At 38.7% G+C, this 15,597-nt stretch overlaps 2 protein-coding genes across 3 annotated transcripts; both read right to left on the bottom strand.

The window, feature by feature from the left end:
- Nucleotides 1-1,180: 1,180 nt before the first annotated feature.
- On the bottom strand, nucleotides 1,181-7,242 carry LOC139777478 (uncharacterized). 2 transcript variants are annotated; one of them, XM_071714914.1, is made up of 2 exons: nucleotides 1,520-7,242; nucleotides 1,181-1,320 (listed from the first exon to the last, which is right to left on the bottom strand). In XM_071714914.1, the coding sequence occupies exons 1-2, from the start codon at nucleotides 6,437-6,439 to the stop codon at nucleotides 1,309-1,311; spliced, it is 4,932 nt and encodes a 1,643-aa protein (XP_071571015.1). In that variant the 5' UTR covers nucleotides 6,440-7,242; the 3' UTR covers nucleotides 1,181-1,308. The 2 variants fall into 2 exon arrangements, with proteins under 2 accessions (XP_071571015.1, XP_071571016.1); XM_071714915.1 differs by lacking the exon at nucleotides 1,181-1,320 and having other exon boundaries at nucleotides 1,648-1,787; nucleotides 3,125-7,239.
- Nucleotides 7,243-12,000: 4,758 nt separating this feature from the next.
- On the bottom strand, nucleotides 12,001-15,452 carry LOC139777497 (putative nuclease HARBI1). Its single transcript, XM_071714965.1, has 4 exons — nucleotides 15,126-15,452; nucleotides 13,618-14,125; nucleotides 12,814-13,063; nucleotides 12,001-12,733 (listed from the first exon to the last, which is right to left on the bottom strand). The coding sequence occupies exons 2-4, from the start codon at nucleotides 13,831-13,833 to the stop codon at nucleotides 12,279-12,281; spliced, it is 921 nt and encodes a 306-aa protein (XP_071571066.1). The 5' UTR covers nucleotides 13,834-14,125; nucleotides 15,126-15,452; the 3' UTR covers nucleotides 12,001-12,278.
- Between the last annotated feature and the right edge of the window lie 145 nt (nucleotides 15,453-15,597).

The following is a 15,597-nucleotide window of genomic DNA, read 5'->3' as shown; positions in this document are numbered from 1 at the left end:
TTGTCCTTTATAAACAAATGTTTATTATTTGGTTATATCTCTACTATTATATAAAGGGGAAAAGTTTGTTTGTACCATTGTTCAGGGTAATCTTAGAAACTACTGAATCGATTTCAAAAATTTTTACACTGGTGGATAGCTTATTCTTCCTGAGTAACATAGGCTATGTGCTATTGTGCTACAACCAAATTTGAAAAAAAAATTCGGGATATCTAAAATTTTAAATTCTTTAAAAGAGTCGTACTTAATGACTTTTCCTGTTCAGATTTTCCTAATCAACCAAATCTTAAAGTATTATATATGAAATACGGGTAGAAAAAACTGAGGAATATAATAGAATTCAAAAAATTGCTAATGATAAAAGAGTTACCAATTTCTGTCTAAAAAAAATCTACGTGATTGCTCTGATTCCGCAAATTTTGAGATATCGAGCTAATTTTTTTTTTATGGATAGAGTACCATTAAAGATAGGATAGTATTTGTACGATAGAAAGGTACAATGCAAAATGCTGGTAAATAGATTTATTCAAACTTAGAAGTACACCGTTGGGCGCGATGCGCACCGGTCACGCTTGCCGTGAAATGGCGAGCACTCGTCAAATTATATAATGTTCGCATGGAAATAGTTAGAGTATCGAATACAATAATTTCTCGGAGGCACTCCGCGTCAAAGTTAAATCCATCGACAAGAGAATACGATAATTATTATAGTGACTAGATGAGCTCTCAAATGATCGGCGGGTGACTGTTACGCGACGGACTCATGCGACCATGCCAGAATAATTCGTTAGAGCGACTGCCTGTGCCGCGGTCTCGCGGACCGCGGATTCGTCGGTTACCCCCGGTTCTACAATTCGCACCCGAGGCCCGCGCGTGATTCGGCCGTGCGGCATCAACCGTTACAAATGGAAATTAAATACATACATATCCCGCCCACCATTAATAACAATTATTAATCTTAATACTAGAGTCTAGATATCGGAAGTGACGCATCGGTTAGCGGGAGCTTACACAACTTATTTATACTTCGCTTACAAATTCCGCTCGCAGTTTTAAGGGTCACAACGCGCACCCTTTCGTCAGTACCTTCATGAGTCTTGGTCACCCTTCCCAATTTCCACTTTAAAGGCGGCGCATTGTTGTCTTGTATCAAGACGACATCGTCAACAGTTAAGTTATCTCGTTCTGACGTCCATTTCGATCTGCCTTGCAGTGACGTCAAATATTCGCGGCTCCATCGCTTCCAAAAATCTTGCGCGATTCTCTGAACTGCTTGCCAGCGATCGAGTCGATTTAAAGGAATGTCTGTTACATCAGCATCTGGAAGAGCGATCAATGAATCACCCGTTACGAAATGTCCCGGGGTTAGTGGTTGCAGATCCGCCGCCGAAGACGGCAGCTGGCAAATCGGACGCGAATTCAGACATGCTTCAATTTGTATCAACACAGTAGCCAATTCCTCAAATGTCAGGAGACTCTCTCCGATAACGCGTTTTAAGTGAAATTTACATGACTTTACCCCAGCCTCCCACAATCCCCCCATGTGAGGCGAGGATGGCGGGATAAACTTCCATTCGATGTTGTGTGAAATACAGAATTCAGTTACGTCTTGCTTCTCCCTATCGAGCAAACGATATATTTCGTGGAGCTCATTTTTGGATCCTACAAAATTAGTCGCATTGTCGCTATAAATGCGCTGTGGGCAACCTCGACGTCCCACAAAGCGTCTGAGCGCTGCCAGAAAGGAAGCGGTGCTAAGATCACTAACCGCCTCGAGATGGACGGCCCTAGTTGAGAAACAAATAAACAACGATATATAAGATTTATTGGTTTTTCTTCCGCGGCCTCGATTAACTAATGTAGTGATAGGTCCGGCAAAATCTACGCCGATTACGAAAAATGGACGAGTCGGAGTGACTCGATCTGCGGGTAATTGACCCATGATTTGCAATAATGGTTTCGGCTTGTTGCGGAAACACGTTATGCAATCATGTGTGATTTTTCTGGCGATGATTTTCCCTTTGAGCGGCCAATATATTTCTCGAATAGAATATAATAATGCCTGTGGACCTACATGCAATAGTCTACGATGCTCTCTGTCGAACAACAACCGCGTAAATTTGCTATCGGATGGCAAAATAATCGGATGTTTTTTCCCAAAGGACACTTGCGAATTCTGAATTCTGCCGCCCACCCTGAGAAGTCCTGTCTCATCCATGAATGGATGAAGCGACAATAGTTTGCTATTAGAATGAATTTGTCTTCCCGACAATAGATTCGAAGTTTCCTCGCAAAAATGAACCCTCTGCACTGCCATAATCAACAACTGACGCGCGCGGCGAATTTCGTCTATTGACAGAAATCCGAACTTACGATTGTCGCGATTCATTCTAACATTAAAAACAAATCGAACAATCCACGCCAAAATACGTTCGATCCTCGACAGCGAAGAATAGTTATTTAACAAGAACTCTCTAACGTCATTCGAATTGCTAACGTTTGCAAAAACTCGCGTACTCGAAGCCTGCTCCGCCCGAATCAATTTCTTGTCTTCCTCGGTAAGCCTCGGCGATTTCAACTTACGCTGTTCATACTCGCCGAAACGCGACAACCAATCGGGCCCCTCCCACCAGATTTTGCTCTGCTTCAAATTTTTTAAACTTGTACCCCTCGAAATCAAATCGGCAGGGTTCTCAATTCCGTCGACATGATGCCAGTGTCTCGATGGAAGAATAGATTGAATTTCGGCTATGCGATTTGATACGAACAATTTTTGGCGGGATGGATCGCCGGCAATCCATGCCCGTACTATCTCAGAATCGGTCCATGCATGCTCCTCATCGAACGTTATCCCGAGTGCCCCTCTAATACTTAGCACCAAATTTACTAGTACCACAGCACCGCATAGCTCGAGCCTAGGCAGCGTGATAGTTTTACATTTAACGGGCGCAACTCGTGCCTTTGAACAAAGTAAGAAGCAATTGGAATTATTATCTGCGTCAATGGTTTGCAAGTAAATACAAGCCCCATAGGCCTTCAAAGAAGCGTCGCAAAATGCATGTAGGATGAAGCGCACCACATTAGAGCCTCGAATTACTCTACGAGGTACCTGTATCGTACTAACCTCTCGTAAATCCTCTGTATAAGCCTCCCATGCCTGACGTAGATCCTCCGTCAGCGGCTCATCCCAACCTAAATTCGCTAACCAGGTGCTCTGCATAATCAATTTAGCTCGAGTCAAAATGGGACCGATCAATCCGAGTGGATCAAACAATCTAGAAATTGTTGACAGAACCTCACGCTTAGTTTTAACTGAACTCGTTATAGGCTCGATAGAAAATTGAAACATGTCTGATTTGGGATGCCAACCCAATCCCAATGTCTTTACGGCGCTCGCGTCAATCTCCAACACCGACGACTCCTCGACTCGATCGACGGCATGCAGCTCAGGTACAATTCCCTCACGATTTGAGCGCCATTTGTGAGTCTCGAAACCCCCCTCGCGTAACAAATTCTCCAATTGTGAGACTAGTTTAATAGCTTCAGGCTCGCTATCAGCTCCTGTAATAATATCGTCAACATAAGAATCCTCCAGTAGAACTCGCGACGCCATTTCAAACCGGGTAGCCCCGTCTTTCGCCTGCTGTTGCACGGAACTAATGGCTAAATGCGAAGCGCTAGTTTGACCATAAGTCACGGTATTTAGCCAATATTCCTCTACCGAATCATTTGGGGAAAAACGCCATAGAATTCTCTGATAATCGCGGTCATCCTCGTGTACTAAAACCTGACGATACATCTTTTGTAAATCAGCCGTGATCGCAACGGCGCGCAAACGGAATCGCAACATTATGTTGATTATGCTATCTTGTAAATTAGGTCCCGTCATCAACGCATCGTTCAATGAAATACCCGAAGTGGTCTTCGAGGACGCGTTGAATACCACTCGCAGCTTAGTTGTTGTGCTTGATTCCCGAAGAACGCCATGGTGCGGCAAATAGACCGGATTCGGTATTCGAGCGTCCCCGGTGACCTTAGACATGTGATTCAAGTCGATATATTCTCGCATAAATTCGGAATACAATTTGTATAATTCCGGTTCCCGTTGAAATTTCCGTTCTAAACAAAGTAAACGCTTCATCGCGATGTCTCTCGATTGTCCGAGCTGAGTCCTGTTTTCACGGAAAGGTAGTCGGACGACAAACCGCCCGGACACGTCTCGCGTTGTAGTGTTTATGAAATGATTTTCGCAGCACTGTTCTTCCTTCGATAACCTTGGATTGTTATTAGCGTATTCTTCTAATTCCCAGAATTTTCGCAACGTATCGTCTATTGATATTTGCTGCGTGATCAAACACACGTGATTATTAGAAAGTTGGCGGCTGGTCGTACGACGCGTGATCAAATGTTGTGGTATTGGACCCGACACAACCCAACCGAATTTAGTGTTTTGCAATACCGGTAAACTTTCACCGAGTTCAATCTTGCCGGCTTCCAATAATTGAAGGAAGAATTCTCCGCCTATGAGCGCGTCAATATGACCCGGATTGCAAAACAACGGGTCTGCTAACTTTAAGTTCTCTGGGATAGGCAATTTTGATATATTGATGGAAAACGAAGGCAACTTTTTTGTTATTTTCGGGACCACCAAACAACAAAGACTCAACTCGAACCCGGAAGTTCGCGATTTCATCGAAATTTGACAACCGTAATCTATCGCGCAGTTCATGTTATTTAAACCGTTTATGGATTCGCATACGCTTTCTAATTTTATGTTCAATCTGTTACACGCCGCTAACGTAATGAAATTTACTTCGCTCGCACTGTCCAACAATACCCGCAAAAAATTCTCGTTATTATTTGATTGAACATTTACAACAGCCGTTGACATAAGTACTTGCTTACGCTCGCCTCGAGCGTGTTGTACCGACATGTTTCCTGCTGACTCGTTGTTGTTGGTTGATGCTCCTATCTCGCCGTCCGCCACGGCGCACAGCGTGATCCCAGATGACCCTCTCGAACAGTCCTCCGAACCCCGTGCCGAATCCGTCGACGAACAGGATGTCCGCTTCACAATATGGCACAACGTGTTATGTCGCTCGCCACATTCTCGACATGAACCGGACCTGCAATCTCTAGAAAAATGATTATTTCCAAGACAATTGAGACAAAGTTTCAATCGCCTGGCCTCCCGGATTCTGTCCTCCACGGACAAGCCCAGAAACTGTTTGCACGCATAAATGGAATGCTGTCCTTGGCACACGTAACACCGTCGCTCCTGTGTGGTTGTTGACAGCGTCGTCCTGCCTTGTACTTTCGAATCTAACGATCGCTGTCTGCTCGTTCCGTCCCTCGCGCGAAGGTCGTCCCTGTTGACGATCTCGCCGTCCGAAGCCGCTCGCCGCAACAGCTGACATTGCCGTTGCAAAAAATCGATCATTGTGCTTGTCGTCACATCGTCTTCCCGCTCGATGTGCTCCTCCCAACGTCTTCTCGTCGCGTTGTCCAAATTTTTCTCAATCAAATAAATAATGAGGTCTCCCCATGACTCAGTAGGAAGTCCCATTGCTTGTAACACTCGCAAATGTTTCTGAACGTGATCTACCAAATCTTGAATTGCACTGGCTGATTCTCGTCTCACCAGTGGTAGATCGAACAAACACTGTATATGCCGCTTTCGAATGCCTCGCTCGTCATCGTATCTCTTCTTCAACAAGTCCCAAGCGATGGCGTAATTATTCTCGGAAATGTCTATCGATTCGATTATTTTTGCGGCTTGTCCGCTCAACGAACCAACCAAATATTGATGCTTCTGTACCCCAGTCAGGTCGCTGTCGTGTATCAATGTTTTGAATGTATCTGAGTATCGCTTCCATTCCTCCATGGTTCCGTCGAATGATGGCAACGTGATCATCGGCAATTTTACGTGAGATTCACGTGCGGGCGTGTTAGACCGCACGCTTAATCTTTCTAGCAATTGATTTTGTTGTTCTACTATCCGTGCCAACGCACCACCGTCGCTGCTTTCAACCGATCGCTCGGTCAATTTTTGAATCAAAATTGTCTGCTGCTCCAGAACCTGCATCACGCCTGTATCATTGCTCGAATTCGCTGTGTTTGCTGAAGAGCTTGTGGACGGCGGTTTGATTCTTTCCGCTAACTGCTGTAAAGCTGCCTTTGCCGAATAATATCGCTCGTCGAACTCGCTTTCCTCCACTTCATCTCTTTGTTGGTATTCCTCCTCGGGCAACAATGATAGAAGGTTCTGTGCCACAGCCTGGAATCTCGAATAAATGTCTTCCACCGCATGGAAACGCGCCGTAATCTCGCCCGGTAGAACGTTCTCCACATCCTTCTCAGCTTTAGCGATGAAGTTTCTTATGCTCGTCAATTTCCCCTTTAGCCCGCTCCTCTGTTTCCGAAGACTTTCGACATTCATTTTCTTCGTTCTATATGCACGATTCACTATGCGAAACTTGTCCCTTTTTCTCGACGAAACCCAGGAAGAGAGGAAGAAGAATCGATGGAAGCACGATCACGTAAACACGGGCTGACACTCCGAGCTCAGCGAGATCGGCCGAATGCCTCTCGCTAACGATTGTCACTCGAATGTTCTCGAAAGTTTCTTGACTTTACAGTCAATTCCTTGCACGCACTAACATTCACTCGTTTTCTGAGACACTCTTGCTACTCCGGCGCGCGTCAAGACCGGCGATTCCTCGTTTATCGCAACCGCGTGCTCCGAAACGTGCACCCTAATCCGGCTCGAAGGACCATTTTGTACGATAGAAAGGTACAATGCAAAATGCTGGTAAATAGATTTATTCAAACTTAGAAGTACACCGTTGGGCGCGATGCGCACCGGTCACGCTTGCCGTGAAATGGCGAGCACTCGTCAAATTATATAATGTTCGCATGGAAATAGTTAGAGTATCGAATACAATAATTTCTCGGAGGCACTCCGCGTCAAAGTTAAATCCATCGACAAGAGAATACGATAATTATTATAGTGACTAGATGAGCTCTCAAATGATCGGCGGGTGACTGTTACGCGACGGACTCATGCGACCATGCCAGAATAATTCGTTAGAGCGACTGCCTGTGCCGCGGTCTCGCGGACCGCGGATTCGTCGGTTACCCCCGGTTCTACAATTCGCACCCGAGGCCCGCGCGTGATTCGGCCGTGCGGCATCAACCGTTACAAATGGAAATTAAATACATACAGTATTGAATTTGACAAGAATCGGTGAAAGGGTTGCCGATTTTTGCCTAAAAAGTGTATAAGTTATACATGTCATATTTGTCATCTTATATAGAATATCATTAAAGGAAGGTTGTTATTGAATTTGGCGAGGATCGGTGAAGGGGTTACCGATTTCTGCTTGAAAAGTGTATAAGTTATACATGTAATTTTATATAGAGTATTATTAAAAGAAGGTTGGTATTGAATTTGCCGGTAATCGGTAAAAGGGTTCTTTCTTTATAAAATTTTGAATTTTTTGAGAAATGTCCGTGGTCGCTCTAACTTCCGCCAATTTTGAGATATCGGGCTATTAATAATTCTATTATATTCTTCAGTCTTTTCTACCTCCGATTCATATATAATTCTTTAAGATTTGGTTGATTAAATCCAGCTTTATACGCGATCAAAGGTCCATATACGAAGTCCATACAGACATTTGAATTGCGAACCAATATGAAAGCCAAAGGAGGGGGAGAAAATGATTTTACGACAAAGTTACTGCACCTTGGCGACGGGAATATTCCTAATGATAATGGTTTAATAGAAATTGACCAAAAACTGGGACAAGTGGTAAATAGTACAAATGATTTAATTACGAAAATCTATTCAAATGTGGAATGTTTATTGCAGAAAAATTATAAATGGTTGTGTGAAAGACTCATTGTATCCCCAAGAAACGAATCTGTGAATGACATTAATGATATCATTTTGAAAAAAATCTCAGGGGATAATAAGGAGTACAAATCAATCGATACTGTGGTTAACATGAAAGATACAATACATTATCCCCAAGAATTTTTGAATAGTTTAAATCCGTCTGGTCTTCCACCACACCGTCTAATTTTGAAGAATGGTATACCAATCATCTTGTTGCGCAATTTAAATCCACCGAATTTATGTAATGGTACCAGACTTCAAATCAAAGAATTGCGTAACAACATCATTGAAGCCACTATACTTACCGGCCCCGCAGAAGGGGAATTAGCGCATATTCCGCGTATTCCGATGATCCCAAATGACCTACCATTTTCCTTCAAACGTTTACAATTTCCAGTCAAAGTTTCTTTTGCGTTAACGATTAATAAATCACAGGGACAAACTTTCAAATTTGTGGGCATAGATTTAAGAAAAGAGTGTTTTTCACACGGACAACTTTACGTTGGTTTATCTAGAATAGGAAACGCTGAAAATCAATTATATTTTGATACCAAAGGGAAATAAAACAAAAAATATAGTATATTCAGAAGTCCTATAAGTCTTATGACTCAGAGCTCGGCAACAAATGCACTTTTTGGCAAATTTTCAGCTGGTTCTGCCTAGCGCTATTCTTTTTACTTCGTTGATCCGCGCGCAGCCTGTAAAAGGTCCCAAAAGTCGACTTGAATTATCTTTATTTCAAAGGGTCGAAACGATTAGTGGATTAGGCCTACTGGGAATACCACTAAAAAGAAACGCGTTAATAATAGTACCTCCATGAGTAATGTAGAAATCTATTGAAAATATATGCTTATGAATCATACATTGGTGGATAAGATTAGCTAGAACACAAATGTAATAACACAAATAAAGTCGTTAAAAAAAAAAGACGCCCGGGCGAAGCCCCGTGTAACCAGTATGTTATTGTGTATATATCTCAAAAGCTAGTATATATATATATATATATATATATATATATATATATATATAACATCATCGGACATCCGATGCAGTTCGAATTTTCGTATTATCGACGAGATATGTACTATGTATCATACGAATATACAAAATGAATAAAATGAACTATACGACTGTTGCGAAAATATGTGATTATTTTCATATGACACATAAATAATAAATAAATAATAAAATATTTACTATATGTTTTTTCTGCTGTTGTCCGATACGATGTCTCGCTGGTTTCCTTTTGTTTTCATGTTCCTTCGTTGTGTTGCGTTTTATAAATTGTTTTGTGATTACTCGTTTACGATTACATATATCTTAATTCCATAAAGAAATTTGATGTACGTATAACTTTCATAGTATTTTTATCCTGTTAAAATTAATTTAGATCCAATCTCTCGCGCATGTACGATTAAATATGGTGTAAACAGAATATTTTGTTATTAAAGAAAGTAAATATAAAAGGCAATTTTTGGCGATCGTTTGGTATATATATACCAAAGTGTACCAAAATGCACCAGACCGTTTTGGCGACACTGGTACTTTGTGGTTAAGGCGTGGTCAACCGTTTTGGTATCTCTCTGGTTGATACCACGCTATACCCTGCTCTGAAGCAGGGTAGTTTTTCCAAGTCTGTGGTACGTAGCAAATACGCACCAATTTATAAAATAAGTAGTTGTAAGCAACGTGTGTTTATGTCAACAGCTACTGCAATTAGAGGTTAAGTAAGGATCAGTATAAGTGTATGTAGTGTATTTAAAGATTGTATTACTCAATACTTGTTATTTATCAAGATTTATGAAAATAATAAATATATTATTAAAATAATAAATAATATATTTATTAAAATAATAATTATATTATTTTGCAGATCATGGATGATGAAAGAGATTTTCAGTTATGTACGAACGACCATGGCCAACCGATCGTGGATGATCAGGGAAGAAATATATATTACTGCAAAATAAGTAAGTAAAATGTTGTATATAATTATACTTTCATTATTTTAAAGATGAGATCTGTTTAAATTGACCCGCAGTAAGCAAAATGTTAGCTAGCAGATTTGCAACAAATTTAGTCAGGATCCCACAATAAAGCTATAGAAAGCTCATGTTCTGTCGACAGAGCATGCTGACATGATTTGACGACAGATTGATAGCAGAAACAGAGCAAGTCCTCCTGTACGCAGACCTGCTTGATTTCTGCTACCAGTCTGCCATCAGATCGCTACAGACACTGCTCGGATTTCTCAGATTTTTGCTGTCAATCTGCTGGCATAGCATGTCAGCAGACTCTGTGAGATTTCTGGTGGCAGTTTGGCAACATCATCAGATAGAACAGATTCTATGTGAGATTTGTTGCCTATTTGCCATCAAAAATTTATTGCAAACTGCTCAGAATCTGCTTGCATAGGTTTTGCTATCTGGGAAGATGTCGCACAATTAAATATAATATTTATTACAGCAGGTGATGTAGCAGTCTTTGATAATGAACCACACACATTGGATGAAGCATCTATAAATGAAAACACAAGTAACTATTTCACGATTATATTTGATTAATAATCTCATATATATCATTATTTTATTAATAAAACTGTAAAAACATATTGCAACATTAACTTTATGAAACTTTTTCCTATTACCTTTTTATCTTACGCTTATAGATGAAATAGAAAAAGATGTAACGCAATCCGTTGAACCACAGAGTGAAGGACAAATGAGCGCAACAAATAAAGATAGTAAGTATAATATATATCTGACGTAAAATTTACTTTTTGTATCGCAAAGTTTATTACGATTATGTGTGAACAATATCAAATAATATTTTAACGCTTATAGGATTTACTCATGAAATGTCTGTGAAACTACTGGAGATTGTACAATCTAAATTACATTTTCTCAATGACAAAATGCATTTCAAAAAAAAGATCTGGGCTGATATAGCAACAGAAATGCAAAAAAATGGTTACTTAGTTACTTATGGATCAAAAGCTGCTGATAAATGTCATCAACGTTGGCGGAATTTAAAGAAAATGTATCATGGACATTGTCGTTACATGAAATCTACTGGTACGGGAAAGAAAAAGCCACCAAAGTATTTTGATGAGATGCACGAACTTATTGGGGAAAAACACAGTAGTCAACCAGTCAATTTGTTGGATTCATTAGATGACATATTTATAGCAAGTGCTTCTGACACTTGCAGCATTGAAACAAAAAGTAGTGAAGCCATTAATAACAATGAGACTGATAACTTTCCTGATAATGTAGATAATGAGTCAAATAATATAAAAGAAAACCTAGATTCTAATGTAAGTAAACCGAGTATTTTTAAAAACGTTAAGAAATCAATAAGACCAAAGGTAGATTATGTAAGCACAGTTTTAAAACAATTACATGAACAAGATGTAGAAATTGAAAGCAAGCGCTTTAAAAAATTTAAAGCATTGTTAGAAGAGCAAAACAAGTTGAGAAAGCAAACATTAGAACAGCGTGGTGAATTCTTAAGTGTATTAAAAACTCTTATTAAATCAGAAGCTCCTAAAAATAAATCAGAAGCTAAAAATAAATCGGAAGCTCCTAAAAAAAGTCCTCTGACTCACAATCAGATTAATTATTATGTATAAGGGAATACTTATCGCAGTACAAATTACTTATTATTTTTGTTACTTATTGCGAAATAAGATTTTATTTTTTTTGGGTATGTGGAATATAATTTACGTAAATTATAAGTTATACGTTTGAAATGAGACTGATTAATACATAAGTATTAAATGTTTAATATATTTTTAAAGTTCCTACTAAGTGTACTAAATATAAAAAAGACGAAGACGCGAAATTGGTAATATTAGAGACATACTGTATAAAAATATTTAGTTTATAATTAAAATAAAACTGCAGCTCATAATGCAATGAGTTTTTTATGCAATTCAAAGTTTTGTTGATTATTAAAATAATAGTACGATACATAACATGCATATTAATGAGTTACAATTATATATCAAAAGTTGGTTTATGGAGAAGAAAATGTGTCAATTTTTTGTAATAGGAAAACATTATTTACGTTCGAATAGAGGAAAATAAAGATATTACGAGAAAATAGAAAGTACATTTATTTAATTATGTTTGATACCCTTACATGTATTTGTTATGTCTATCTATTTGACAATTGCATCATTATGGTATTTCTTCTATCAATTGCAATATTCCTGTCGTCAGGTCGTCTTCTAAGAACTTGCATTATATCGACTCTTTCAACATTAACATCTAGTAATGATTCAGCAACGTCATTATTTATAAGGCAAAAATTGTGTAGAGCACAACATGCCATCACAATGTTTGAAGCTTTTTCTATTTTGTATGTTTGTATATATTTATATATATACATATATATAATATATATATATATATATAAGCCTTCGCCATCGTCCTTTTAATAATCCAAAACAATTTTCAATTTTTACTCTTGTTTTACTGTGTATTTTGTTATATGTTATTTGCATACGTGTCATATTTCCATAATCTTTAAAAGGAGGTAGAAACCACTCTTTTATGGGATATATTTTATCACCTAATAGATGTTGATTCGGCAAAAAATATTGGGAATATCCATTTTGTTCAATTTTGACATATAAGCTTGAATTACTTAATACTCTGCAATCATTAGCTGATCCAGGATGTCCTACATATACATTCGTAAGTAGACAATCTGCTGTACATATTCCTTGCAAAATTATGGAATGTGTCATATATCTATTTTGATAACATTTTTGCTGCATACTTGGTGCCATAACATTTAGATGGCAACCATCAATCGCTCCAATTACACCTTAAACAGATTATAATTCAATCCTATCATTTTATTAATAGAACACAATAACTTGTCTTAAGTGTAACATTTAGTCATACCTGGAAAACCTGCTAGATTTCTGAATTTTTCTTCTATACTAACTCTTTCATTTATTGTAGGCCACTGTATTAAAGTAGGTACCAATTTTAAGACGCAGTTTATCCATGTAGTAACGCAATGAGAAATAGTTGATGTTGCTACATCAAATTTATCCCCAATTTGGGTCATAGATATTTGATGTGCCAAATAGTATAAAGCTATTTGTTGTACTTTATGGGGCTGTACTGGTTCATATCCTCCAGTATATACCTAGAATTATGTTTAAATTATATTAAAAATGTTAAATATTTATTACAGAATTTTAATTAATATAGAAGACAAATACAGTAATTATTGCAAATTTTCTCTCAAGGCGACAAAATACTGCATTTAAAAAAATTTTTGTGTTAATACAATATATTTCTAATTATACAATCCGTTTAAAATATAATTGGAACAATTAATATTTAGACAGCACAAATTTCCAAGAAATGTCCTTAGAATGTTGAGACGTCCAAGGGACTTCTTTAGGACATCCCTTGGAGATCTGTGCTGTTTGGGTACTTGCTATATAAATGTTATGACATCAAGCATTCATCAAAAATGTTATCAAAATAGTTACTTGTCGCATTGAGTAAACACCAACTAACAGTAACATTCCATCAATGTATTGTTAATTGGTGTTTACTGGAATTTAATAATTTATTCAAGAAATATAATTATTATGGAAAATTTAAATTTCCAGACAGCATAAAAGAATTTTTAAAAGATTTAGAACGTTTTTCGGACTTTTGTGCTGTCTAGATTACTCTAGATTATATTACCTTTTGCATTTCATCTTGTCGTGTTACTAATTGTAATAACTGTTGAAATGTTTCACGTTTCAACCTAAATGTCAGAAAAAAGTCGTTTTCCAAATATAAATCAACCCACACTTCGGAATATAGTCCAGGACGAGTATGATGTTGTCTTTTTTTCATAATAGGTAATATACGTCGTATATTCTTTCTTGCATTGTTTAATTGTCTGTACATTTCCATTACTCCAGATACTCCTTCATCTTCGTCATCATATATATTTAATTTAATAATATTAATGAACACGTTTTAAGACTCATGTTTATACTGCTCTTAAGAAAAACCGACACGTTGACACCGCGTCGTGAAAGTCGCGCGTAAGCAGAAAAAAACCAGTCCATTTTAGCGTTCGCAGTGGTACATGGTAGTGGTACATATACCAGAATAAGCTCCGCCCCTACCAATATCAACCTTGGTACATGTACCAAACGATCGTCAAAAATCGCCTAAAGAAGGAGCTTTAGTTTTCGCCATTCTGTACTTACAAATATGTATATAAGATTTATTATTGTTCTTGTTATTCTTATTATTCATTAATCAGATTATATCTTGCTTCTACTTTTCTTCAAATGTTATTAATTGATGTTTACCGGGTTTAACGTACTTTATATTAATCTTTACTATACTAATCTTATTTTCACTAACGCTTATATTTTCTGTCACAACATGTACACTCAATTTACAAATCGCAAAACACAATAGTATATTGTGCACCAAGGGGCGAAAGTAGCGTTTTTCAGACGAGTGTGAAGTTTGCCGCCCGAGCCTTCGGCTCGGGCGGCAAATCACACGAGTCTGAAAAAGCTTTCGCCCCGAGGTGCACACGATATTTTTCACAATACCTTTACGGAAAGTTCGACTTCCATGCCTAGAGAGAGGCGAGAGTGGTCAATTTCACGCCAAGGCGGGATAGCGGGCGGAAAGTAACCACTTTCCTCCCTAGTTCCTCCCTAAGAAAGTGGTCACTTTCCTCCCTGTTTAGCGGGTGGAAAGTGGTCACTTTCCGCCCTAGGGAGGAAAGTGGTTACTTTCCGCCCGCTATGCCGCCTTGGCGTGAAATTGACCGCTTTCGCCCCTCTCTACAGGCATGGAAAGTCGAACTTTCCGTAGAGGTGTTGTGAAAAAGAATAATCGTTCACATTTACAAGATTTACAAAATACAATACTTCAAATACTTGTACCACTAAAACGAACAATCATCATACTATCAAATTTGCCGCGAAATAACGTCGTCGACCGACGGACACGCGGAAAAAAGCAATGCGCCGATGAGCGCCTATCTTGCTCGCTCTTTTACTCTTCCGCTCGCTCATTCACTCTCTCGCTCACTCTCCTGATTCATGCATACAACGCGCGCTATCTCGCTCGCACTTTCAATTCACTCTCTCACTCATTCTTACACTATCTCGCTAACTCACTCTCTCAATGCATCTATTTTTTGTAATTTAAAGTGACACTGGGTACTAAGCTCTTACCGTCTATCACTTGCAATATGTCAACAACATTTTAAACTCTTAGACAGATTATTCATATGGATCTTTAATCTTTAACTTCCCATTAAACAAGGAATCCACCTCTTAAACGAGGTATATGCAAGACGAAGGCCGGGCCGGAATCGAATCACGAACCTTTGAGTTTCTAATCAGTAATTACTCTGCACGGAGCCACGCGTCATCACCCTCTCAATCCATCAGTGTGACTTGATAGCGCACTCTAGCTCTCAGAAATTGCAACCGTACAAGAAAATCTTATAAACTTTATAGGACATACTAAAAATTCTCCTGCTCCCGTAAATATACACCGTAGTGTCTCGCGCTGCACGTGTACTTGGCGCGAGACACTATATACCATGTCTTTTGATATTTCCATGTATGAGCGTTCAGACTTTAGACTCTAGAACATTCTCGGCGGTTGGAGAGGTGACAATGCAATCACTACAATTTATAC

This window comes from Temnothorax nylanderi, unplaced genomic scaffold, assembly GCF_030848795.1.
Source record: "Temnothorax nylanderi isolate EJ_2023f unplaced genomic scaffold, tnyl_v1.0 TNYL_tig0150_pilon, whole genome shotgun sequence".
NCBI lineage: Eukaryota > Metazoa > Arthropoda > Insecta > Hymenoptera > Formicidae > Temnothorax > Temnothorax nylanderi.
The sequence above is the reverse complement of the archived record's forward strand: the minus strand, read 5'-3'. Positions and strand labels throughout refer to the sequence as shown.

Excerpts from the sequence above, each read along its gene's own strand:
- LOC139777478 (XM_071714914.1), bottom strand. The coding sequence starts at position 6,439 with ATGAATGTCGAAAGTCTTCGGAAACAGAGGAGCGGGCTAAAGGGGAAA.
- LOC139777497 (XM_071714965.1), bottom strand. The coding sequence starts at position 13,833 with ATGGAAATGTACAGACAATTAAACAATGCAAGAAAGAATATACGACGT. Across the intron at positions 13,064-13,617 it reads GACAAGATGAAATGCAAAAG|GTATATACTGGAGGATATGA; the intron begins GTAATATAATCT and ends ACATAATTCTAG. Across the intron at positions 12,734-12,813 it reads AAATCTAGCAGGTTTTCCAG|GTGTAATTGGAGCGATTGAT; the intron begins GTATGACTAAAT and ends AATCTGTTTAAG.